Source organism: Falco biarmicus, chromosome 10 (assembly GCF_023638135.1).
Source record: "Falco biarmicus isolate bFalBia1 chromosome 10, bFalBia1.pri, whole genome shotgun sequence".
In the NCBI taxonomy this organism is placed as follows: domain Eukaryota; kingdom Metazoa; phylum Chordata; class Aves; order Falconiformes; family Falconidae; genus Falco; species Falco biarmicus.
Genome location: NC_079297.1, coordinates 34,917,088 through 34,942,233, shown reverse-complemented (window position 1 = coordinate 34,942,233; position 25,146 = coordinate 34,917,088). Strand labels below are relative to the sequence as shown.

The window sequence follows — 25,146 nt, the reverse complement described above, 5'->3', positions numbered from 1 at the left end:
AAGCTTTTTCTAGTGTCTCTGCTGTTTATGAAGAGAGATTTATGTAGCAGGGTTTTCTTCCTTTAGACTGCTAGCTGACTGTTCAGAATAGGTGGATGTTTCTTCGTGTTTTTCATTTGCTGTAAGAATCAGCTGTTTCTTAGGTTTTATGGATCAAGATCCACCTTTGTATTAGGGGGAATCCTAGAACTGTTCTGTATTTTGTCAGCAGATATGTAACAATGGATTTGGGGAACAGACACCCTGTAGCATTGTGAAGTGATTTATCTTTTTAAAATGTTCTTGCTAAAGTTCAGGTTTTTACTATCTTTGTTACACTAAACTTAGTATGATCTCTTAAGATGAATATAAGAAAATGGTTGAACAATATGCATTTTCTCTCTGAACTTTAAAAGAAAGCCAGACAACTGCATTAATGAAAGTCACTCATTAAGCAGGTGGAAGCAGAGATGGCTGAAAAGTAGAATTTCCAATTTGTGCCAAAAACATCCTGCAAAACAGAAGTTTTGATATTCAGGTTCTTCAGCTTACTCTACTGTAATGCTGTTTTATTACCTCTTTGCTCTTAAGAGAGTTTGCAAAGTACTTCTCTGCTAGGCACGGGTCTTGCTCACAACTTGTTACTTGCTTGTGAAACATGTGCAGTTAAATCTGTAGCTGTGCATGTCTTTTGTTTCTAACTTTTTTAGATTCTAGGCTTTGAAAAGAGCATTTTAAAGCTACTGCAGTCTTGGCAAATAATCCATATCAAATTTGTCTGTCTTTATTGGCTTCTTGAGATGCACAGCAGTAGTGCAGCTGCTTTCATCTGAAAGCTGCAGGAGCCCAAACCACTTCGCTCTCTTCAGATATTTGAATATAATGTATGTTCCTCATTCAAAATACAGCAAGCATCCCTAACTTTGGATGTTTATATTTGCATATGTAAGAGTAAAAAAAACCCCAAACCTACAGCCTCTCTCCCTGTTATTAAAGCTTCTCTAGGTCCATAATGTCAGCATATTCAAATCTCTAAATTTCCACTTCTCCAAAAGCAACATTTTTACCTACTCAGTTTATTCTTGCTGCAAAAACATTGTGGATGTAAAGGACTGTCTTAAGTAGCTTCAGCTCTTTCTTTCCAGAGTTTCTATGCAATGAAAATTAATGAAAGTCTTCATTACTGTTATCCAGTAGCGGTAGATACCAGCTTAGTTTTGCTACCGTGCTGCTTGGGAAAGATTGGCAGCAGGGCAGACAACTTGTCCCTCCTTTTACTTTGTACTGTCATGTTCTTTTCTTCCTCACCTATAAATACACAGACATACTTTGCTGAAAAGTAAGAAGAATACATGATAGAAAATTGCTTGTTGACCTCACGGTGGCCCAGCTCAGCTGATGCCACAATTGGCCAGTGTTTTGCATATATGATAAAGGAAACGGGTGTTTTAGTCTCTTAGAGTCGATTATGAATGGGTACTTGTAATTATTAGGGTAATCGGTGTCTTTCACCAGGAGTCTGACATCTTCACAAGTTGCTGCAGATTCAGTTGCCTTGCCATTACTTTGTGTATAAAGAATGATGTTTGTGGGTTCACTGTGCTGGTATACATGCACTGTTTTCCTTAGAAGCATTTCTAGCAAGTAGTATTTATGATACAGAATATGCAAGTAAATAACGGTAATTTTTATGATAATATATGGTAAACAAATTCAAATATATTATATACAGCTTTTAAGATGTCTCTGTTTTTTGAGTGAAATGGGAACTGTCACTTACTTTAAACATTCTCAGACAGGATTATACAGCAAAATGTAAAGCCTTGAAATTTTGTAAGTAAATGCCAGGGACCAAACCAACAGGAAATTGCTTGTTTCAGATGAAGTTTTAAATTATCAGATTATGTCAAGTGAAACCATACTAGAAAAACAGCTTCATAGAGTGGTGCTTATTAAGTAGAATTCTGTTTTACCAGTACCTACACCTTATGAAAGGTTAAAAAGTTTGTGAAAAACCTACCCATAATAATCTTAGTTTGTTGGAATCGATAATACTATTGCTGCACTTTTCTGATCTTCTACACGTCTGATTATCTTCCTTATTTTTCCTTCTGATTTGATAAATGAAGTCACATAAAAGCAAGCAATTCTAAAAATGATCAGTGTGTATTCACTGAGGCTTAGCTAGTATATACACCAAGTATGCTTTCTTATGCCCTCTGTTGCTAATAAAGAAATTTGATGCTGAAAGACAATCTTTTTGGGCAAGTATTTTACAGAAAATGGGACATGGGAAGGAAAACCTGAAAACTATGATTGTACACAGTTTCCTGTTTGTTGTGCCTGGTTGATGACAACACATTGTCCTCCATTAATCCTGTAGTTGTCCATCTTCCTGTGATTATCCTAAAAAAAAAATGCACTGTCAGGAATATGGAGAGTACAGTTACATATCAAGAGATTTTGAAATCGGGTTCTGTGCATAAAACTCAGCACAGCATAAAGCGTAGAAATGACTCTTAAGTGGGCTGTCCAGGCTAGCTGACTGGCATAATAGTTTTTTATTGCATACTAGAGAACCTGTAAAATATGAATGACTTGGATGACAAGACACAGATTGAGACATGAGTTTATGTTGAGGGGAGCAGAAAACTGGGCAGGAAATGACTACTGACTGCTTCTGAGTAACCGTTACTGAGAAAGCTTAATAACCTCTTCAAATTACAGTAATACTATTGAATTGTACTCAGAGTCATACTGTTGGGCTCGTGAGTTTTGTTTCTTCCCTGTATAAAGGCTTGAAATATACATCTGTCAGTCACATCTCTTGTTAGACACAATCCTGTTAGCTATAGTAAACCTGGATGCTTGTTAAGGGCTCTAAACTACATATATTTCCCTTACCAATGACCTACCTGTTTTTGCTGCTATTTATTGGGCTCAGTACAGCATGGCTCTGGCTGTGGCCATGCAAGGCTCAACACATTTTATATATATTCAGAAAGGACTTGAGAGGAACAAAACTATTCTTAGAAATGGCTTTTTAAAGACTATGCCTTGCTACATAGAATTAATGCAGCCACGGTCTGACTACACTGACACCTGCTGAAGCAGGTGTACACATCAGTTTTTGAATTCCCGCTAGGGAGAATTGTTAAAATAATCTGTAGGTCAACTAACAACGGTCAAAGAGAAGGAAGAGTGAAATGTATTCCTCATCATGTCTGGCGTTTGTGGCTCTACCAATTCTGAGCCAGCTGCTGCAGAGCAATTACTGCGTAAGTTTCAGTGTGAAGCTGGAAAACTTTCCAAAAAAAAAAAAAAAGAAAAGAAAAAAACCCAAAATGATGAGCATTTTAATCTTTGCAAGGAGGAATTAAGCCTACATTTGATGTGTTAGGGTTTTTAGATTAGGCTCATATGCTCCAGGGTACAAGCTTGTTTTGCGTGATGTTCTGCTATTGGAGCGTGGCTTGCCTGGGCATTAAGCCCTGGCATGAAAGGCACTAGAGTAGTTAGGAAATTAAGAGAACCAAATGGTGACACAGTGGATGTTCATTTATGCATAGTCTTGCTTAAATGACTCTTCTGAAGAGGCTGAAGCAACATAACAGAAACAGCGCTAAAGAAGAGCCGTTAACCTCCCCAAAAATGGAAGCAGTAAATACAATGACAGGTATCAAAAGAAACTTTCTTCTTTGCTATTCACATTGTCTGGTTTTGGCGAACAGGTGAGTTTCTTTTGTTGGCTTAAGAATTTCATATAAAAATTCATAAGTAACTTGAAAAATACAGTGTAAGTGGTGCAGACTGGTCTGCCAGCATGCGTCAGCTCTGAGGACAGCACTTCTCAGGCTCATTTGTCCCTAGGTGTCTGCTGGGTTTTCATGCTTTCTTTTCAGGATATATAATTCTTGGCATGTTTCTCCTTCTTGACTTCTGTTACTGGTTTAAACCAGATGGGCCACAGGTAATTAGTTTGGCTTCATGAAAACTGTGTAGGCTACTCCATGACAAGAACAGATCCCATGTTTCTCCCTGTTTGGAGAGCAAGTACTGCAAAGGCAACAGCTGGGATGGGATATGTATATTAAGGAAGAGTGCCAGCCCTCAATGTTCTGCAAAAAATTCATTTGATACATAAATACCATTTTGTTTCCTGATGAAAATACAGCAAGTTTTTACTTGTCAGTCTGTTATCATTTACAGTCCCTTAGTGATGCGAAGCACTCGTATTGTGTGGAGTAACCACTCCCAGCTCTTCTGCATTGTAAGCCTGTAGCACTCTGTTACAATTTTCTTGTTTGTCAAACTAGCTAGGTTTTGTTGTTGTTTCTTAAATGCCTATCCTAATCTAATCTCAGAATTTGGTAAAGAGATCTTTGCCATTAAGAAAACTTGAATGTGGTAATGCTAAATAAAATCAATCAGATTTATGTTTTTAGGATGCACTTGGTAGAGAATGATTTATTTTAAATTTTGATCTTTTCTGTGGACAACTGACAGATAACCCTTATGCTATTTGAATGCATCTGAATTTTACCATTCTTACAATGAAATTAGTGCAGCAGCCAAAGACAGTGCACAGGCAGGCTTGCAGTTTTTTATTTCTGAATTTAAGCTACTGTTCTGAATAGTAGAAATAGTATGGAAGGTGCGTCATCCTAAGGCAAAATAAACTACATGACTTTTGATAGAAGTTTATCTAACAAGCTCTTAAAATGTACCAGTGAATATTGTTAGAGTGCTCCCAGACTACCTGCACCATTAGAAGGTTCTCCCTAATGTCTAGCACAGGCTTGCTAAAGTAATTACCTTGGGATATTCAGGCTATTCCAACTCGTTATAAACGATCTGCTAAATTGTCATGTTTCCATTAAAATGCCCCTTTTTTTCACTTGCTCATTCTTTCTTAATTTTTATCTGCTGGGATGATATTTCTCTGATTTATTAACAATAAGGTGTAGTCTTTCATATTACGTGACCAAAACGTGATTTGGAGATGTTAAGAACGTGTGGGTTAGTTGGAAGGGGAAGGAATCTCCTGCTTCTGTCTCTGCATTCATCTGTCCCAACACTTTTAGCGTGTGGAACTGGGAGAGTGTTCTAGAATAGAACCAAGATGAAAAGCCATGACTGGTAGAGTGTATGTGAGCAGTGGTGATATGCTGGTTTTATGGAGTTACCTTTCAGTTTGATTTTTATTTCTATTTTAAGAGAAATTGTATGCAGTTCTTCAGTGCTTGCAACTTTTTGTCCTTAGAAAGGAAATAGAGGAAAAAAGAATAATCCTGTATTACAAACGCTTGTGAATGTATTTGAATACTAAGCGTGCGTGTTTTCTGAAATGCTTAATGAGTAACATGCATCTCTGTAAAAACCTTGATACATTGTCTGCAAGGATGTGCTTGCTGAGGGAGAGAGGTCAGAGGTGGAGATCATGCTGTGCTTCTATCAACTGCATGGAATTCAGTCCCCTCTGTGTAGTAAATCTATTTTCATCTGCCTGAGAATCTCTTTTTTTGACTAATTCAGTATGGTTGTCGTCTTTTTTTTTGACAGCAAGGATTAGATCTATAATTATTGTTTATGGCTTTGAACAGTGGTATCGTGTCAAGGTCCTGTTGTTAACTTGCCTGTTTCATCCCATACTATTGCAGACAGACCTTAATTCTATTTTTAGCACAATTTCTGAGGTAACAAGGTGTCTGTAAGCTTTATCTCTTCTGTTCTTCATCTCTCTGGAAAAGCTTTTTTAGCATTTGACCAGTTTCAAACAAAATTGACACAGACATGGAATTTTAATGGTCAGGTCCCTGCCACTTCATGAAAATAGAGAGCTGGATAGACAAAGATGACGCATCTTTTTTCCCAAGACCCAGCAGTGAAAGGGCATTGTAAATAGAACACCTATAAGACACCAGAGAATCTGGTCGCAAAACATCCACAGAAACCAGGATCGATGTGTAACTGTTTTCTAAACACTTGAGAGTGGAGATTTACTTCAGTGATCTGTCATCCTTACAGACTTTTGGAGAACCTAAAAAGAGGTGGGGTAGTTGCAAAACTGCCAAGAGGATTTTTCCTGAAAAGAAAATTGTTTCAGATTTAACTTGTTTATACCTTTGACCACTTCATTATCAATTCCTATAATTGTGTGATGTACAGGGTAGAGATTTTAGCTCTTCCTCCTGTTTGCTAAAAACCAGACTGGCTGCAGGAAGAGACAATGAATTTTTATTCAGTGATTGTGCGTTAACTGAATTCAATGTTCTGTGTTCATAAAATGCAGTAGCATTGTACTTTAATGCTCATAACTGCAAGGAGCTATGAAAACCAATAATATCTCATGGTGAAGAAAGATGGGAGAAGCAAAGATCTGCAAACAGTTGCTTTACAGAAAAAAAACAGGATTATACACAACAAGAAAATTAAGTCATTACCAAGAAGATGATTTCTGAAATAGATACATACAGGGAACAGAAAATCAATCAGATTTTCCATTGTGAAGGACTACTCAAAGACATGAGTATACAGAAAACTTGTCTTTTGTAAGGGAGGGAGAAGGTGGTAACCAAACAGAAATACAGTTTTTCTTACTTCATTTTGAGAGTAATCATAGTGAGACAACAAGTAATTGAGAATGTAGATTCATTTGAAAGTAAATGAAAGTGGCTTGCATGGTTGAAGTATTTTTCCCAGTCTTTCTTTACGAAAGACTACAAAGTCAAAACCTCATAGAAATACTTATCAGTAAAACACTAATGGGAATTTTGATACATATGACCATATGCTGTTTGGAAGATTCAGGTAGTAGGCATTCTAGGCTATGAAGCAAACTCCCCTGCAGTTATTTTAGATGTGAGAGGACAGAATGGTAGGAAGGGACTGTGAAATTCTAAGCTGTGTATACAGAAATACCAACAGGTGACTTTGCCTAAGTCAGTTGTCCCTATAATGGTTGCTTTATATACATACAGCAGTGTGACTTTGGGAAACACTGACAAATTGTCAGGAATGTGTGCAAATGAGACCTGTGCTCTCAGGGGAATAGCTATTCCTCTTTCACTGTGTTGTCTAGCAGAAATTTGGGTCAGGAGTCTACAAATGGAAAGAGTAAGTCTCTCGACAAAGTAAAGGAGCGCCTTAGTCAAGTCAAAAGTGTCATAGCTAAGAATGGGAAGAAATTAGGACTGGGTCATGTAAACAAGGCTTCAGTAGGAAAGTCAAGATTTTATCCAAGAAGATGCATCTCTTCAAAGCGTGTGGTGGAAGCTACATCACGTCTCAAGAAAATGGGCTGGTCTAAAGCAAAAGTGTTGATGTGTCTCAGGGACAGCTGTTCTCTGTACAAGAAAAGGGCTGTGACACTTACTAGAAATATTTCTGTGTCTTAAACATTATGTGCAAACTGTATAGAGTGCTTTTTCTCTCAGTAACTCAGTGGTTCCCTACAAAGGGACAAGAAAGATAGAACATTTTCAGTTGGAAGGAACCTACAACAATCATCTAGTCCAGCTGTTTGATCGCTTCAGGGCTGACCAAAAGTTATTGTTAAGGGTGTTATTGAAATGCCTCTTAAACACTGACGGGCATGGGGCATCCACCACCTCTCCGGGAAGCCTGTTCTGGGGTTTGACCACCCTGTTGGTAAAGAAATGCTTCCTCATGTCCAGTCCAAACCTCCCGTGCCACAGCTTTGAACCATTTCTGTCACTGGATCCCAGGGAGAAGAGCTCAGTGCCCCCCTCTCCACCGCCCCTCCTCAGGAAGCTGGAGGGAGCAATGAGGTGGCTCCTCAGCCTCCTTTTCTCCAGACGAGGCAAACACCACGTCCTTAGCCGCTTCTCAGAGGACATTCCTTCCAGCCCTGTCACTGGCTTTGTTGCCCTCCTCTGGGTGCATTCAGGGACCTTAAACTGCGGGGCCCAGAACTGCACGCTGTCCTCGGGGTGAGGCCGCACCGACGCTGGATGCAGCAGGATGCCCACCTCTTCGGACCGGCTGGTTCTACTGTGTTTGACGCACCACGGGGTTCGGTTTGCCCCCCTGGCTACCAGGGCTCACTGCTGGCTCATCGTGAGCCTGCTGTCAATTAGCACAAGCACCTGGGATACACATCATGATGGGCGTTTTATCCAGACCACAGCTGAAATGGATGATTTGTGGTATATATAGAATCAGAGGTATGTTTTACTGCAGTTAGTGCCATAAATTGATCTGTGGTGAATTTCTCTTCATGGAGGAACTTTTACAGTCCATATAGATGCAAATTTTGCTGAGGTTAGATGGCCATTTCCAAACCTGAACAGTTGAGGGTTTTGCTAGTATTTAATAAGTTTCAGAGTTAACTATATTGAACGCTGATACCAGAATCATGTAGGAATGCGAGTACATTTGAGCAGGATGTTAAGGAAACTGAATGACATTTGCTTAAGGTATATTAAGGTTAGAAACATACAAATGCAAATATTATATGAAGTGTCTGGCTCTTAGAACAGCAATAAAAAGCGTTTAGTATAAGCTGACTTAAAAAGACTATCCTGTTCTGCTTAAATTTATTCCTTGAATCCAAATTGTTCGGTATTTATTGTGCACGTTGCATAATTTCAGTGTATTTTTAGGCCAGTAGGAGCAGGTTTCTTTAAACAGCTTTCTTTTGTATTGAAATGTTCAATTTCACTCTTTTAATGAGTACATTTGTTGGACACAAAATGAGATGTGATTTTTGAACTGTGTCCTATGGTGAACTCAAAGGTAAAGTAAATGAAGCGGTTCAGAGTTCAGGGTTAATTCTATGCAAAGAGATTTTTCAGATATATTAAATCATTTGCTTTTCGGATTATTCACATTCAGACACCTGACTTGTGCTCTTTCACATTTATGATGTTGATAGTGAACAGATAAAATCACCAAGGGTTTAGTTATCTGACAATTTAATAACGAGCTGTCTTTAGTATTTATGTTGTATGGTGCTGATAAGTGATTATGAAGTTTCTGCCACTTCACTGAATATTTTGGAAACGGTGTTCAAGGCTTAGAAGAATGACAAGGAAACTTCTGTTCTTCTGGACTTTGCATGTTCTGTGCAAAGCCTCTTGACTTTCTCTGTGCTGGTTTTCTCAATGATGTAATCAGTAGAACATACCTGCCCTTCAGTTACATTTATGATTAAATACCAGAATGATTTGAAAACCTCAAATGAGTTGCATAATAGCTGTTGAAAAATACTTAGTTTTAATCTTTGAGTGCCAATTTTCTTGACTCAGCAATTCTCAAGGCATGAATCGAATAGCCTTTGGTTTTTGCTCCAGTGGACAGTTTCCTGAAGTGCTTGTCTAGAGTAGAATTGACTGGCGGTGCTGCTAGAGCTGGTGCGTGGTGCTTGCTTTCTGTGAAGAGTTGTGGTGTTTTAACGCTACCCATGAATGGACAAAGCATTTTCATTGCTGCTGGGTTTGTTCCAAGTTGGAAATTAATGACCTTGCTCCTCAGATGGCATTCCATTGTAGTGGAAGTAGTTCAGTTATAAGCTTGCTTTGAAGAAAATGACAACGATACCCATTTTAACCAAAGTGTGGGGTTTATTTTTGTTTTGTTTTTTGGGTTTTTTTGGGTTTTTGTTTTTGTTGTGTTGATGGTTTTGGGTTTTTTTCATATTACTTGACAGTATATATGAAAATGGACGTATAGGGTTATATTTGAGGTTAGATGGCCATTTCCAAACCTGAACAGTTGAGGGTTTTGCTAGTATTTAATAAGTTTCAGAGTTAACTGTATTGAATGCTGATATCAGAGTCATGTAGGAATGCGAGTACATTTGAGCAGGATGTTAAGGAAACTGAATGACATTTATATATAAAATATATATATTCTATATATATATATATTTACTGTTATACATAACAGATTTTATAATTATATATATCATTAAATATTGTATGATATGCATATACTATAACATATTTGGTTTTATATAATATATAACAAATTATAATATAATGGCACACATTATAATATATATTATATAGATAAAATTATAGATGTTATATAATATATATGTAAACATATAAAATATATAAAAATATATATATTAAATGTACAGATTTCATTAAAGTACTACCCAGCTTAATCTATAAAGCGATCCAACTTGCCCTAATATCTAATACACATTATAATTACTTTTTTATGCTTTCCCTGCATGAGTAATCACAATCAATTTACTGAAAATGCTGGAGTTTGCGTTGGGGAATTATTTTGCCTACAGACATCTGAGTTGCCATGACATTATTTCAAAGATGTCTTTCATTTTCTTTTTTCTTGTAAAACAGCTGTAGTTTGCAATTGCGGTAAATGACAAGCAGATAACTATCCAAAAACTGAGGTCCACCAATACATTCCAGAAGTGAAGATTGTTTTAATTTGTTAAAATCCTGGAAGAAGAGGGATGGGATTTCTCCTTATTATAAGTAGATTACTGGTTCTGAAAACTTGAGACTTTCAGGATATCACTATGCTTTATATGCTGGATTATGTAGCTGTAATCTGTATGTCTGGTCAGGTTCATTGACCTGACTTGCAAATATCATTCATACTTTGCTCCCTTATTGCATGACAGGCATGTTAAATGATTTAATGTGCCCCACTCTGTAACCTGTATTCTGTTGAGCTCTTTCCTAATGTGCTGGAACAGAAAGTGTCCTTGCAAACTGATAAATGAATGCTGTTATGCTCTGGTGATCCACTCAGCACATATTGTTGGATGGAGAATTTGCACACTGATCCAAAAGTGATAAGGGTCAAAATAAGTGATTTTTTCAGTTTATTACTTGCATCTGTCACTAAAGCACCTTTTTGGTTTTTACATTTAGGATGGAACGTGAGGGGTTTTAATCATGGAATCATCATAGAATGGTTTGGGCTGGAAAGAAACTTAAAGATTATCTAGTTCCAACCTCCCTGCTATGGGCAGGGGCACCTTCCGCTAGACCAGGTTGCTCCAAGACACATCCAGGCTGGTCCTGAACACTTCCAGGGATGGCGCATCCACAGCTTCTCTGGGCAACCTGCTCCACAGTGTCTCGCCACCCTTACAGTAAAGAATTTCTTCCTAATATCTAATCTAAATCTACCCTCTTTTCAGTTTAAAGCCGTTCCCCCTTGTCTTACCTCTACATGCTCTACTAAGAAGTCCCTCTCTGGCTTTATAGTAGGCGCTTTTTAGGTAGTGGAAGGCCACAATAAGGTCTCTCCAGAGCCTTCTCTTCTCTAGGCTGAACAACCCAACTCTCTCAGCCTGTCCTCAAAGGAGAGGTGCTTGCTGGATCTTCTTTGTGGCCTCCTCTCAACTCGCTACAGCAGGTCCATGTCCTTCTTATGCTGGGGGCTCCAGAGCTGAATGCAGTACTGCAGGTGGGGTCTCATGAGGCAGAGTGGGAGAATCACCTCCTTCGATGTACTGGCTACACTTCTTTTTACTCAGCCCAGGATTCAATGGGCTTTCTGGGCTGCAAGTACACATTGTCAGGCCATGTTGAGCTTTGTGTCTACAAGCACCCCAAAGTCCTTCTCCTCAGGACTGCTTTCAATCCATTCTCTGCCCAGCCTGTACTGATTTTGGTGGTTGCCCCATCCCAGGTGCAGAACCTTGCACTTGGCCTTGTTGGACTTCCTGAGGTTCGTTTGGGCCCACCGCTCAAGTATGTTAAGGTCCCTCTGGATGGCATCTCTTCCATCCAGTGTGACAACCGCACCACACAGCTTGGTGTCATTGGCAGACTTGCTGAGGGTGCACTTGATCCCACTGTCCATCTCGCCAACAAAGATGTTGAACAGCACTGGTCCTAGTGTGGACCCCTGAGGAATGCCACATGTCACCAGTCTCTACTTGGACATTGAGCCGTTGACTACAACTCTCTGAGTGTGACCATCCAGCCAATTCCTTATCCGCTGAGTGTCCATCCATCAAATCTATGTCTGTCCAGTTTAGAGACAAGGATGTTACGTGGGACAGTGTCAAAAGCTCTGCACAGGTCTAGGTAGATGACATCAGTCACTCTTTCCTTGATCCATCAACCCTGTAACCCTGTTGTGAAAGGCTACCAAATTTGTCAAGCATGATTTGCTCTTAGTGAAGCCATGTTGGCTGTCACCAATTACTCCTTATTTTCCAAGTGCTTATAGTATCCAGGAGGATCTGCTCCACGATCTTGCCAGGCACTGAGGTGAGACTGACTGGCCTTTAGTTTCCCAGGTCTTCCTTATTTCTCTTTTTAAAAATGGGGGTTACGTTTCCACTTTTCAAGTCTGTGGGAACTTCACCAGACTGCCACGACTTCTCAAATGTGATGGATAGTGGCTTAGCCACTTCATCTGCCAGGTCCCTCAGGATGCACAGGTGCATCTTAGCAGGTCCCATGGACTTGTGCACCTTAAGGTTCCTTAGATGGTCTCAAATCTGATCTCCTATAGCGAGTGTTCTTCATTTTCTCAGTCCCTGTCTTTGCCTTCAGTGACTTGGGTGATATGGCTGGAGCTCTTGCTGGTGAAGACCAAGGTGAAAAATTTAGAGTACCTCAGCCTTCTCCATGTCCCAGGTACCCAAGTGTCCTGTTCCCATCTGGCGAGGGCCCGCTTATTGCCTAGTCTTCCTTTTATCACTGATGTACCTGTAGAAGCTTTTCTTATTGCCCTTGACATCCCTGGCCAGATTTTATTCTGTCAGGGCTTAGCTTTCCTAACCTGATCCCTGGCTTCTCGAGACAGTTTCTCTGTATTCTTCCCAGGCTACTTGTTCTTTCTTCCACCCCCATAGGCTTCCTTTTTGTGTTTTATTTTGTCCAAGAGCAACTTGTTCATCCATGCAGGCCTCCTGGCTTTTTTGCCCAACTTCCTCTTTGTTGGGATGCATCGCTCCTGAGCTTGGAGGAGGTGATCCTGGAATATTAACCAGCTTTCTTGGGTGCCTCTTCCCTCCAAGGCTCTATCCCATAGTACTCTACCAAGCAGATACCTGAAGAGGTCAAAGTCAGCTCTTCTGAAGTCCAGGGTAGCAACCTTGATGCATGCCCTCTTTGCTCCCCTAAGGATCTTGAATTCCGCCATTTTCTGGTCACTGTAGCTAAGGCTGCCCTTGAAATTCACATTCCCTACCAGCCTCTCCTTGTTGGTGAGAACAAGATTCAGCATGGCACCTCTCCTTGTTGGCCTCTCTATCACTTGAAGAAGGAAGTTATTGTCAATGCATTTCAAGAACCTTCTGGACTGCCTGTGCCCTGCTCTGTTGTCTCTCCAACAGGTATCAGGGTGGCTGAAGTCCCCCATGAGGACCAGGGCTTGTGAATGTGAGGTGGGTCCTCTCCGTCTGTAGAGGGCTTCATCTACTTGGTCATCCTGGTCAGATGGCCTGTAGCAGACCCTCACTATCATGTCACCTGTCCCTGCCCCTGCCCACCCTTTAATCCTGACTCATAAGTTCTTGGTCAGCTCCTCATCCATCCCCAGGTGGAGCTCCATGCACTCCAGCTGGTTGCTGACATAGAGGGCCATATCCTCTCCTCTTTTCCCCTGCCTGTCCTTCCTAAAGAGCTTGTATCTTTCCATTCCAACACTCCTGTCACAAGAGTCATCCCACCATGTCTCTGTGATGCTAATCAGATTGTAGCCCTGTAGGTGTGTGTGCGTGTCTCTAACTCTTCTTGTTTATCTCCCAAGCTACATGCATTTGCATAGAGGCATTTCAGTTGGGCCCCCATTGAACCTGATTTACTGGCTGGAGCAGCTGGATTTCCCTTGTGCTGCTCTTCAGGTGCTCTCCTGCTGCCCTGGGATTCCTCTCTGGGCTCTCGGCATGCCTTGCTGGCATTGGCACCAAACTGAGAGGAGTGGAATGGATTGAGGTTCTCCCCGGCAACTTTAGTTTAAAGCCATCTTAGTGTGTACCTTGTCCAGACAGGGGTTGTCTACTAATTTCTAGATAAAGCAACATCTTCTGATATTACTGGGAAGGTCTGAATTCTTCAGTCTCTCTCCTCTGCTCTCTAGAGGAATCTTGTATGTCATCTAAGTCTGCATCTTGAATGGCAGAGGTGCACCACAGACTTTGTGACTGTTAAACCACCTTTTTTCTTCTTCTTCTTCTTTTTGTTTTCTTTTATAATGTTCCCCTATGTACTCTGTTCTCTTAGGCTATTTAGGACAATATGCTGCTTCTCTATCTGTCTGTCTCATCTTAACATGCTTCAGAGCCCTCTGGCTGAGGACATGGTTCCCCTGGCAGCAGCTCCTCCTTTTTAGTTCAGTCCCATTTTGCAATGTGATTGTGGCTGCCTTATGTTCCCTGCTGTGCTATGTGGGCTGCTAGTTTGAAGTTACAAATTCTCTTTGAAACAGATTCAATGTTTTCAGGCATCTCATGTGCATTAATTGTTTCTGAGATGAATGGTTGAAGGAAGTCAGTAGTCTCTATGAGTCCAAAACTGTCAAAAATACATCCCCTCGCCCATGATGCTAAGGTAGGTATTAACCCAGTGCTAGATTTTGTAAATCAAGAATAAGCAAAAAATGGGGAAGTAAGAGTTGTGTTCCATATTTCATGCAAAGATATGCAGAAGTGCAGAAGGCATAACCAGACTTTTGCCTAAAGGTTGTAGAATGGATTTCTCCCCCTGGCCCGCCCCCCCCCCCCCCAAAAAAAAAAAAAAAAAAAAGGCAAGTAAAGAATGTGGGGGTTTTTGTCTACAGAAAAGAGGTTTGTGTAGTCTTTTGCTAAAAGCAGGCAGTTTATTGGCCTTCTGCTCTTTAGGACTTTTTTGAAAGGGAGTGGAAAGAAACTGAAGTGTTTTTCACTAGTGAGAGAAAATTGCTTAAGTACAGTACAAGACAAAATTACCATTGTTTTTGAGATTAATAAAATTACCTTTTGTTTATGTTTTTGTATCAACAGCTGCACCCATCCATTTATTTAAGTATGGCTTAGATAACTTAGCTTTATAAGCATCAAAAACAGTTTGACAGGCTAAGCAATTAAAGGTTTTGTAAAAGCTTTTAGAGTTCAGTTGATTGCTACCTAAGGCAATTTGATTAGTCCACAGCCCTCATGATCACTATTGTGTAGCCATGCTGGAAGTGCTTATTTAGTAAGTATGCTATGGAAGTCTGATTCTTCCCACTGGCAACAAAAGTAGCATTGAATATTTTTTTGTTCTTAGGCATTTATTATAAGAATGGCACTGAAATATCTGTTTTTTGCCACCTCAGAATGAAAGATTTTTCTTACCTGATCAAATGATATGAAACCCAAAGAAGAGAATAAGCCAGGTTATTGTAGTAATTTATCTCTTTCTGTTGTTTTTGTTTTGCTTTGTTTTAAAAGGACTAACCGGCCGGGAATGTTCACAAAGAAAGAATTTGATCAGTTGGCATCAGCAGTAGACAGCTTCAGTCTCATGACATACGACTATTCAACACCACAACGGTAAGACTCCATCTAACATCAGAAAAAGATTGCTGAAGGAATAGATTCCCAGCTAAGTCACTGTTAAATCTACAGTATAAGTTCATTTTTTTAGTAAAGTGGGTAGTTTGTTTTAACTGTATCAGATACTAAAGTTTTGGATTTGTAATTAGGATAGGTGATATTTGAACAAGCCAGTAACTCAGGACATTGTTTAACAGCAGTGTATATTTGGCAGCCAGGTATTGTGACAGGCTTCATACTCAAACTAAAAAATTATTCTTTTACTAGTTCCTTGACGCTTACTCTTTTCCAGGCCAGGTTCTTTTTAGTTATTTAGCACAGATCTGCAGGTTAGGTACATGAATAATCCAGAACGTGCCATTCTTGAAAAAATTAGCTTTAAAGTTACAATTGACAATTCATTTGCTTCACCCTGAGGCAGCAGACTGCCTTTTGGCAGCACTGCTAATGTGGACACGCGCAGATATGTTTTTCCATTTTTCCACTAGTCTCTCCCTTGTACCGGTGTAGCTGCTTGTGCAGCAGTTCATCAAACCAGATCAGGGAGCTGATCTGACTGAAAAATAACACAAACCCCCACTCTTGGACATGAATATTCATTTTCAGGAACTTAATAGTTTTAACTGTGTGAAAGTAGAACAGCAATGTAGTTGAGATGTCCTTGAACTCTACGGAGACTATGTTACTGTTCTCCAAAAGCATGGTTCGTTTAATCTCCGGATTACAGGTAAGGATATACTTTTGGAATTCCTGGGAGATTCTGTGTATTGCTTCAAGGTGGCTGTCCAGAGTTAATATTTGTGGTAAACTGGCAGATTTAGAAAAGCTATCTTTTTTTGTGTTTGTTACATCACTAGAACTTTTGTCACCTGTAGTATATTGGCATTTTGATAATGTCTAGACAGGTTTAACAGAAAGGAACTTTTGTCTTTTCTGAAAAGATTTTATATATCTCCTTCCTATCTCTGCCCAGGTCTGTCTGCATCTTCAAGCCTAGCAACCTAGGGGAGTAGGTGAAGTAGGCTAGTGAACATGCGCAGTAAGGCATACTGAAGTTACAACAGTAATTACAGTATTTTGTTACTCTCTTGCTGGAATATGCAGTGTAGAGGTATCCAGTTTAGCTTTCCTCTAGGTAGATCTGATGTCTATGAAGATGAGGCGCTAAGGGCTTTTGTGCAGGCTATACAAACCCATCTGGAACCCTGAATGCATTTTGAAATACTGTGCCATAGACCACATCTTCCCTGTGTATCAAAGCAGCACCATGCTTTATGCCATGTTAAAATCACAGGTTCTTTTATGGTACAGTCACATTACACAGTGCTTTCAGTCGTGCTTTAAGTTGCTTAGACCTGTTGTGGAGCTGCTAATCTTTTTTACTTGAGAGGAGGAGGAGAAGCATTCTTCAGTGCACACCTATTGTATCTGAAATATAGTTTCTGAGATGTAATGCTTTTAGTCTGAGGAAGGATTTTATGAGAAGAATTCAAATCTCTTTCTCTTGCATTTGCTTTGATTGGTCTGAGTATATGAAATATAAGAAATACATAGGTTTTCCTCACAAAATTTTTGCCTTTAAATATGAATACCATTTCCAGCAACATTCCTGTACTGTATTAGCACACTCAGTTTTAATGGCACAGATATCCCAACGGCTTTGAGACAGATAATTAGTAGGGAGTAGAAGATACTGACATTTGTAAGACTAGAGTGTGCTTTTCCTTTTATCATGTTAGTGTTTGTCATAAAGCCTGCTCCTTGAGATAGGAATGAAATGAGCTGATGAAATATATCCTGATGCTATATGTATGACAATTCAGTAACTCCATGTATTAATGCTCTACTCTTTTTCTGATGTAGCTTTTTGTTAGGTAATTGCCTATTTAGGGTTTTATCCATAAATAAGTGGTAAGCAATCATTGAAACCTGTCTTGCTTACCAGTCACTGATTTTAGAGTTCTTTCTGAAAGTAAATGGTGGATTTTGTCCCAATACGTTGTGCCAGTTTATAGTAAAAACATCAAGGATGGTATTGAAAAATGACTGAAGTCCTATGAGTTTTGAATTAACTGTCAGGCCCGGTGACTGAGAAAATGTTCTAGGTGGAAACCTTTTATTGCCCACTGTGAGAAGTTTTGTGTCCCTTCACCTTAGAGGTGAAACACGAAGTCAAGAGTGGGGCAAGCACGTTTTGTGCATCAGTACTTCAAGACACTGAAGAATGTGCATTTAACCTTCATAGCGCTGTAGGTTAACCTTCACTGATTTTTGTGTGCTGTAGTTTGCTCTTCACAATTACACTAGTCAAAAAGACAGGGCTGGGAATGTGTACATTTTCTGACAACCTGTTTGATTTTTGCTGACTTGACAGACCTGGTCCAAATTCCCCTCTTCCCTGGGTACGAGCCTGTGTTCAAGTACTGGATCCTGATTCAAAATGGAGGAATAAAATACTGCTAGGGCTGAATTTCTATGGCATGGACTATTCTGCTTTGGGAGCCACTGGGGAGCCAATACTTGGTAGCAGGTAAGACTTCTCTGGATAGTAAGTACTTATGTATGATATATTCTCACAAAACTCAGAACTTTACAAGTATTCTGGTTTAGAAATATGGATGTGTTAGTAACACAGAAATAGCAAACGTGATAAATCTTCACGTGAAATAGTAGCTCACTAGTTAGAGTAAGAAATTATCTTCTCGTCGCTATACAGAGGTGCAGATAGATGGCACAGTTATCCTGTCAGAACTCCTATGGAAAAATGATTTGTGTCATTTTCCCTCTTTCCTCTATCCATGTTTTTACATGCAGTTTTCCGTCTTTGTGTTAAAATGTTCTGCAGTTTTCTGTTACACTCTGTATCGTTTTAGGGGTTTGTGCAGTTGACCTAAAGATTGTTTCTCTCAGCTCCTGAAGTTGTTACCTGTTACTTTGAAATTTGATACTGGTTTCAAACAGCAATATGCCACCAGGTTTCTTTTGAGTACAAAAAGCTGCAATAAGCTCACCTGGAGACAAAAATCTATAACAAGATAACGGGAAGTATTCCGAAGCCAGCCTGAAATTTTATATTGATTCTCAGAGGAAAATGGTTGTTTCAGTTTTGGATAATAGCCACCTACAGTAACAGTGAGCTTTGTAGAACTGCAGTCAGGGTACAGTACGTCAAGGCAGAAGAAAAAGCAAGAAAAACAATGTGAATTTGGCAGGCGTATCAGGTTTGTTCAGAAGTTTGTTATAGAGTTAAAAAATGGAACCGAGCCAAATGGAAACAAACTTAAGGCACAAGAGGCGACTGTTCTCACTTTCACAGGTTCCTAAAGTTCATTACACCAGGATATTTCAATATGGTAACAGATTGCTTGTTAGGCGTTGAAATACTATCTGAGATGGATTGGATAAAGTAAGGGCCTGAATTTTTTGCGTCTGTGCCTTCAGTTAGACAAACACTTTGTCATCATCGTGCTTGCCTCTGCTGTCTTCCTGCTTCACCTTGGCTGTTTGCAGGGGTATAATACCATAGACACAGTTTTCTCCCAGCGCTGAATTGTGTCTGAATCTGACTGAGAAACCAAATGGCTACAGGGTGGGAAAAATAAAACCATTGTCTACAGTGAAGGGTATATAGTAAGTATATCAGAATGGCTTCTGTAAAGTTAGTTGGTAGTGGCTGGGAAGGAAAAATACTCAATAATCAAAGTTGATTTACAAGCCTAATTATACAAGCTCAGCACAATTAATGTAGCTTTACTGTAATACTACGTTTCTTTTGCAGGTAGGAGTATAGTGTTACCTAGCAGAATAAAAGGATCTTGCTTTTTTTCCTGAGCTGCAACTTTTGGAATAAAGTTTCCACTTGAAAACATACTGTACACTAGTATGACACCTACTTTTACTTTTCATAGGTTCTTCTGGACTGTATTATAGTATTAATTCATGTTGCTTTTTAATTACGGCAAACATATCCTAGCTAATTGTCTTGTGTGATTAATCTTCTACTGAAAGAGGCTATGTTTACCTGTATGTAGGGCACTGGCACACAGTACAAGACAATTATGTTTTATACAGAGAATGGTCCTGTTAACGCATTTTTTGTTGGCAGACCATGATATTGTGGGTTTTTTCAGATATCTACCAGAAGCAAATTTCTGGACAAAATCTTTAAGAGACTTTGAGTTTGTAGGTAAAACACACTCATTTTCAGTTTGCAGCCTTACATATTAAACGTTGGCCAGCATCAGATTTGTTTTCCAGAAATATATTTTTGAGCATTAGTCTTTTCTGTGTATGTCGTGTAGTAATGTAATAGTAAAATAGGTTCAAGGTAAATCTGCTTCAAAATAGGCCAAGCTTCTGACATAACGAAAACAGAAAAAAAATTATTAGTGTAAAATAAGCTTTCTGCCCCTTAATTAGTAACAGGCTGTTTGTAAGGAAGTCCTGCTTTCTAGCATCTGTGAATCTTTGAAAACTGTCACTACCACATCCAATTGAATCCCAGTATGGGCACAGCTTGTTCAGAGATGCTCTTCTCCACCTCTGTCTAAAAAAAATAGCTTCCTTCTTATTCCATTATTAATACTCTGGCTACATACATCAGGTTTTTTTGTTCTCTAATAAGACACATGGCTGAGGCTGATCCTATTCCTTCTCAATTTTCTATCTGCCACATGCAACATAGAAAGGCTGCTCAGAAGCTGTGTCCAGTGGATGGTTTGATTATTTATTTTTCTCACCTTGGCTCCTTAGTGAACTTGAGCTTCCAGTTTCTTGGTTACTGTAATCCAGTGTTAGTCATGACCTGTGAAAAGTGTTGAAGGATTGAGTTATGGCTCTTTTAGGGCACCCTCCATATGGTGTGGTGGTAGCGATGTTAAGCTAAGTTACTGGTATTAAAATTAATTCAAAATCTATTCAGTTAGGTGCAGTATGGTGGGTATCAGCTTTTTTGTTGTAGATTTCTCTTCAGGTTTTTGCATCTGAAATTTATTACTTGTCATCGTGGTTTAACCCTGGCCAGCAACCAAGCACCACGCAGCCACTTGCTCATACCCCCTCACCCAGAGGGATGGGGGGGGAGAATCAGAAAGCAGTATAAAACTCAAAGGTTGAGATAAGAACAATTTAATAGGTAAAGCAGAAGCTGTGCATGCAAGCAAAGCAAGGAATTCATTCCATACCTCCCATGGACAGGCAGGTGTCCGGCCATCCCCAGGGCAGCAGGGCTCCATCACGTGTAACGGTTACTCGGGAAGGCAAACGCCATAATGCCAAAATGCCCCCCCCCCCCCTTCCACCTTCTTCTCCCCCAGTTTATATACTCAGCATGATGTCATATGGTGTGGAATACCTCTTTGGCTAGTTCAGGTCAGCTGTCCTGGCTGTGTCCCCTCCCAGTTTCCATGCCACTCCAGCCCTCTGGCTGGCAGGGCCCAAGGAACCAAAAAGTCCTTGATCTAGTATAAACATGACCCAGCAATAACTAAAACCATCAGTGTGCTATCGACATTGTTCTCACACCACATCCAAAACACAGCACTGCACCAGCTACTAAGAAGAAAATTAACTCTGTCCCAGCTGAAGCCAGGACACTCGTACAGGTCTCCAGCATGCCAGTGCTCCCGTGCACACTGTTTTGTTGAAACATACTCATTGGAATCTAATCATCTTTAATAAGAGAGCTGGACAATTGTAAGCTTCAGTGGCAAACTATATTCTCAGGTTGTTTGATGTAAATGTAGTATGCACTTAAATTGATTATTATTATAGTTTATACATAGGATTACATGCAGAGTGCAAAAGCCTTTGATGGTCTTGTGCTTGTGTTTTTCTTTAGGATAGGAATTATGTGATGGAAAGAGGCTCTGAATGTAGGTCGATTTCATTCACTGAATATTTTTTCAGTGCAGAAGTTCATAAAATAACTTTCAATATAATTCCTATTTCCAGATAATATTATCATCTAGCAGATAAATATCTGGCAGAATAATTTTATTGCAGGATGTAACTTAAAGACAGAAGTACTTGGCTAACATTTTGCTGAAAAGATACACAACCTTTCCATAAATATGCTTTTTCCTTCATATATGCCATGAGAAGTAATATGCATATGTGTATGTGCTTGAGTATGTGTATATATATTGGGATCAAATGAAATGGAAAAAAATTCTTTTAGAGCACAATGTAGTTTGTTGTTGGGTGTTGTTACAGTAGGAACTGCAGCTTGTATTTGCAGTAATAATGTGTTTATCTTGCAGCTCCATCACAGATATTGTTAATATCAGTCAATCTCAGAGATTATAGCACATTCTGTTGCTTTAATCAAACAAGTACCATTGTTGTTCAGCTGCAGGGAAGCTACATTTCTGTGTATACTTCGTTCTGACGTATTTTCTCTGAAATGCTAAGCCTGAAATAAAGGTGTTGTGCCTGTGATTCCCTAGATCACCTCTAGTGTTTCTGGCAATGTTTTCTGCCCTCTGGCTGTCAAGGATCAGGTGTTTGAACTGCTAGGATGCAGTCATTAAAACTTACCACTATATTAAAAACCTGTCAGAACATAACCATCTGGTGTTGCTGACTTGCTGCTCTAACGATCAGTTTGTTCCAGCATGTCCTCTTGATACCACAACCTGACAATATTTCTTCTTCACCTCAAAAGTGTATGTGTTAGGTAAATAATTCTTCAGTATACCCTGAAGCTTAAGAAATTGTTTATCCTTTCTGCAGAATCTTTACCTTTGAGGCCTTTTTGAGACCTGTAGTTGGTCAGCACGCCCTTCAATTTCATGAGCTTCTTATTTCTGATGTGCTTTTTTGCCTTTAGTTATCTGCTCTTCAGAATCTCTCTTAATCATTGGGACAGAATATTTCAGTTGTGGTAGTGCCCATTGTTTTCTTTTGCCTACTCATGGGAAGTTAGGCAGCAGTGCACCGGTGTTTTCTATTCTGTGCCATCTAAAATCTGTAGCCATTATGACCTGGGCCAAAATGGAATTCATAAACTTCATTGCTAGCTGTGAATTAAAAGCAATGTATATCAAAGCCTATCATGTGGCGAGGGTGCCACTTAGGTTTAATAAATCAGCCTTCTTTATTGACTGCATTCCTGTTAAATTTAATGTGTTAAAGATATTTTGTCCTTCTGGGGTGGGGGTGTGTGTAGTGCTGAAAGAGGGAAGATACATCTCGGGTGTTCACCTGGCTGTATATAACTTTTGAGTACGTTCTGCTTTTGTTCCAAATGTAGCTGTTGAAAATAGATACGTGAATAACTCTACGGTTGTGAGACAATGCTGTGTGTGCTTGCCTTATATTTAAAGGAATCTGAGTAGGGATTTTTATGTTAATTTTTACACATTTAAGAAGATTGATATAATAAATTGCCAGTTGAAGCAAGGGAGAAACTAATTTGACAATGCATTGTGCTGTTCAGAGATAGAAAATAAGATGACTTGCAAGCTATGTGAGAATGTTCTACTGAGAGTTTTATTGGCTGCCTGCCATTCTGTAAATAGCAGGTAATAAAAGTGGTACTTAGAAACAGTTAGAGGTGAGTTTTTTTCCCTGAATTACCATGGCAGTGTCTTTATTAGCAGCAATTTAAGAAGATTTGGGCCAACTGTGACTCATGATTTTGTCTTACAGAAGGTAGCAAAAAACTTGTGCAAGGGATGCTTTTATTCTTCAAGCTTCAAGGCTTTTACGGCATTTCTCTTCATACTGTAATTCTCTCAGGATTTCCATTATTTCTCTGCATTCTGTCTTCTGATTTAATCCGTTTTGCTCATAGTTTATGTAACACTGGGGAGATACCAATGTTTCAAATAAACTGATGGATGAATTCTCTCTGTAGGATTGAACATCCTCTCGATCTGTTGTCCACCTCTCTGCTTCATTGGAGAAACTGTTAAACTCTTTCTTTTTAAATTGTACTGCCAGACCAGATGATAAAATCATGGCAGTGATAGGAGGAGAAGCTACAGCTGGGCCTGGAATTGGAAAGAAGTTATGTCTATTTTACAAATATCTGAATAATTCAGGACTTTTTCAAGAAGTTTATTCCATTAAGTTCCCTCTGGGATATTTTGTTCTAGGTGGTTTCCATTGTATATCTGTCCCACCCTCCCTTTAGGAAAGGAAAGTAGGCGTGAGCTGTTAGCTGAAAATTAGACTAGTTAATTCATATAAAGTAGACAGAATGTCTTACAAAGTGAAATTATGATAGTATTTCAGCTTGTCCAAGTTGTGAATATGATGTTAAATACAAAAGCAGTTGTAATTGCATTTCATGTAAAATGCATTCCTTATTTCTTCTGAAATGAGGGAAAGGTGGCTTGTGTTTATTAGGCAGACGATTGGTTCTGAAGTTCAGTTGTACAGTGGCATATTGGCTGTGGGTGAGCGTGCATATCTCAGTGCATCTGTTTTAAAAAACAATGTAGTCAGTTATGTACATTTTAAGTGGTGGGCATATGGCTGTGAAATGTACTCTTCTCTGTCTCTCAGGATCTTTTTTAACAGTAAATTTGCTACAGGCAATATTTAGGCAGTCAAATGTAGACATAATAATAATGATACAGTTCTTTACTGTCTTATTGTTGTACTCTAATGATTAGAAGATAGCATGTTGGAATTGGGGGAAAAATACTTCTGTGGTTTGAAACTAAGGGAAGGGCTGGAAACCTTTCTGGTAAGTTAAATTTGCTTACATTTATAGAATTGCATGTGGGTGTCTGCACCTGGTATAAAGTAAAAAATAACTCATTGCTTTGGAAGCCTTATTTGGGCTTGTGAGGTCACTAGTGGTGGTGGATCTAAAACCACTACTAGCCCTCACTGAATCTCTTCAAATACACAGTGATTAACAAAGAACATAGGTAACACTGTGCATATCCAGGTTCCTCCACTCTCAGTCCCTTGGCTCCCATTGCCCCGTCCTCTCTCATGCTCAGTGCTGAAAGGATAATGCTTAATTTTTGCCTGGTGTTGACTGTCCACTACCAGGTGCTCATTGTGTTCAGTCACACTGCAGGTCAGCTGGGGATGAGTGTGAACAGGGCCTCCTGAAATTGCTTGTTGTCTTTATACAAGTTAGCCTAGAGCTGGCGAAGTGCACTGTACTGACTTGCGGGATCATGCGCAGTATAGATTCCTCCGGGAAACTTCTGATTCTGAAGGCATGAAGTCCTCCTCTTCTTGAACGAAAAGACTGGATGAAATTTATCAATCACCCTCGTACCTAGCCACTGCTGACAGGGATGCATGGACTAAAGCGTTGGTTCCAGGCAACTGGATATTTTTGCTTGTTTCCAGCCTGGGAGAGTTTTTGACCTTTTTCTAAGATCCTGGGGTTTTGGTTTGTTTGTGTTTGTGGTTTCGTTTTGGTTTTGTTCTGTATTGTTTGTTTTTTCTTGCCCCTCCCAGCTGTTTTATGTCTAAGTTGCTTCCTCCTTTGGTTTTGATGAGGTGGAACAATTCTTTGTCGATTAGCATGTCTGATGGTTGAAAAATCAGGCTGTCTTGAAAATAATTGAATACATGTTTCTGAATACAGATACCGTAAGATAGGGCTTGTTTATCTTGCAACTTAAACAGAGCCAGACTCTGATTGTCTGTTCTTTTTACTAGAAAATTGACATTAATGAGATCATTTGTATTTTGATGAAGGAGGGGCATTGTTTGAT

General features: G+C 39.5%; 1 protein-coding gene across 9 annotated transcripts in view; it reads left to right on the top strand.

Moving 5' to 3' along the window:
• Positions 1 to 25,146, top strand: part of CHID1 (chitinase domain containing 1) — a 127,468-nt gene that overhangs the window by 39,254 nt on the left and 63,068 nt on the right. For all 9 annotated transcript variants that reach the window (XM_056354231.1, XM_056354223.1, XM_056354224.1 and 6 more), the window contains 2 exons: positions 15,353 to 15,454; positions 17,832 to 17,987. In XM_056354231.1, coding sequence (XP_056210206.1) covers positions 15,353 to 15,454; positions 17,832 to 17,987 — 258 coding nt within the window. The remainder of the gene's footprint in view (positions 1 to 15,352; positions 15,455 to 17,831; positions 17,988 to 25,146) is intronic.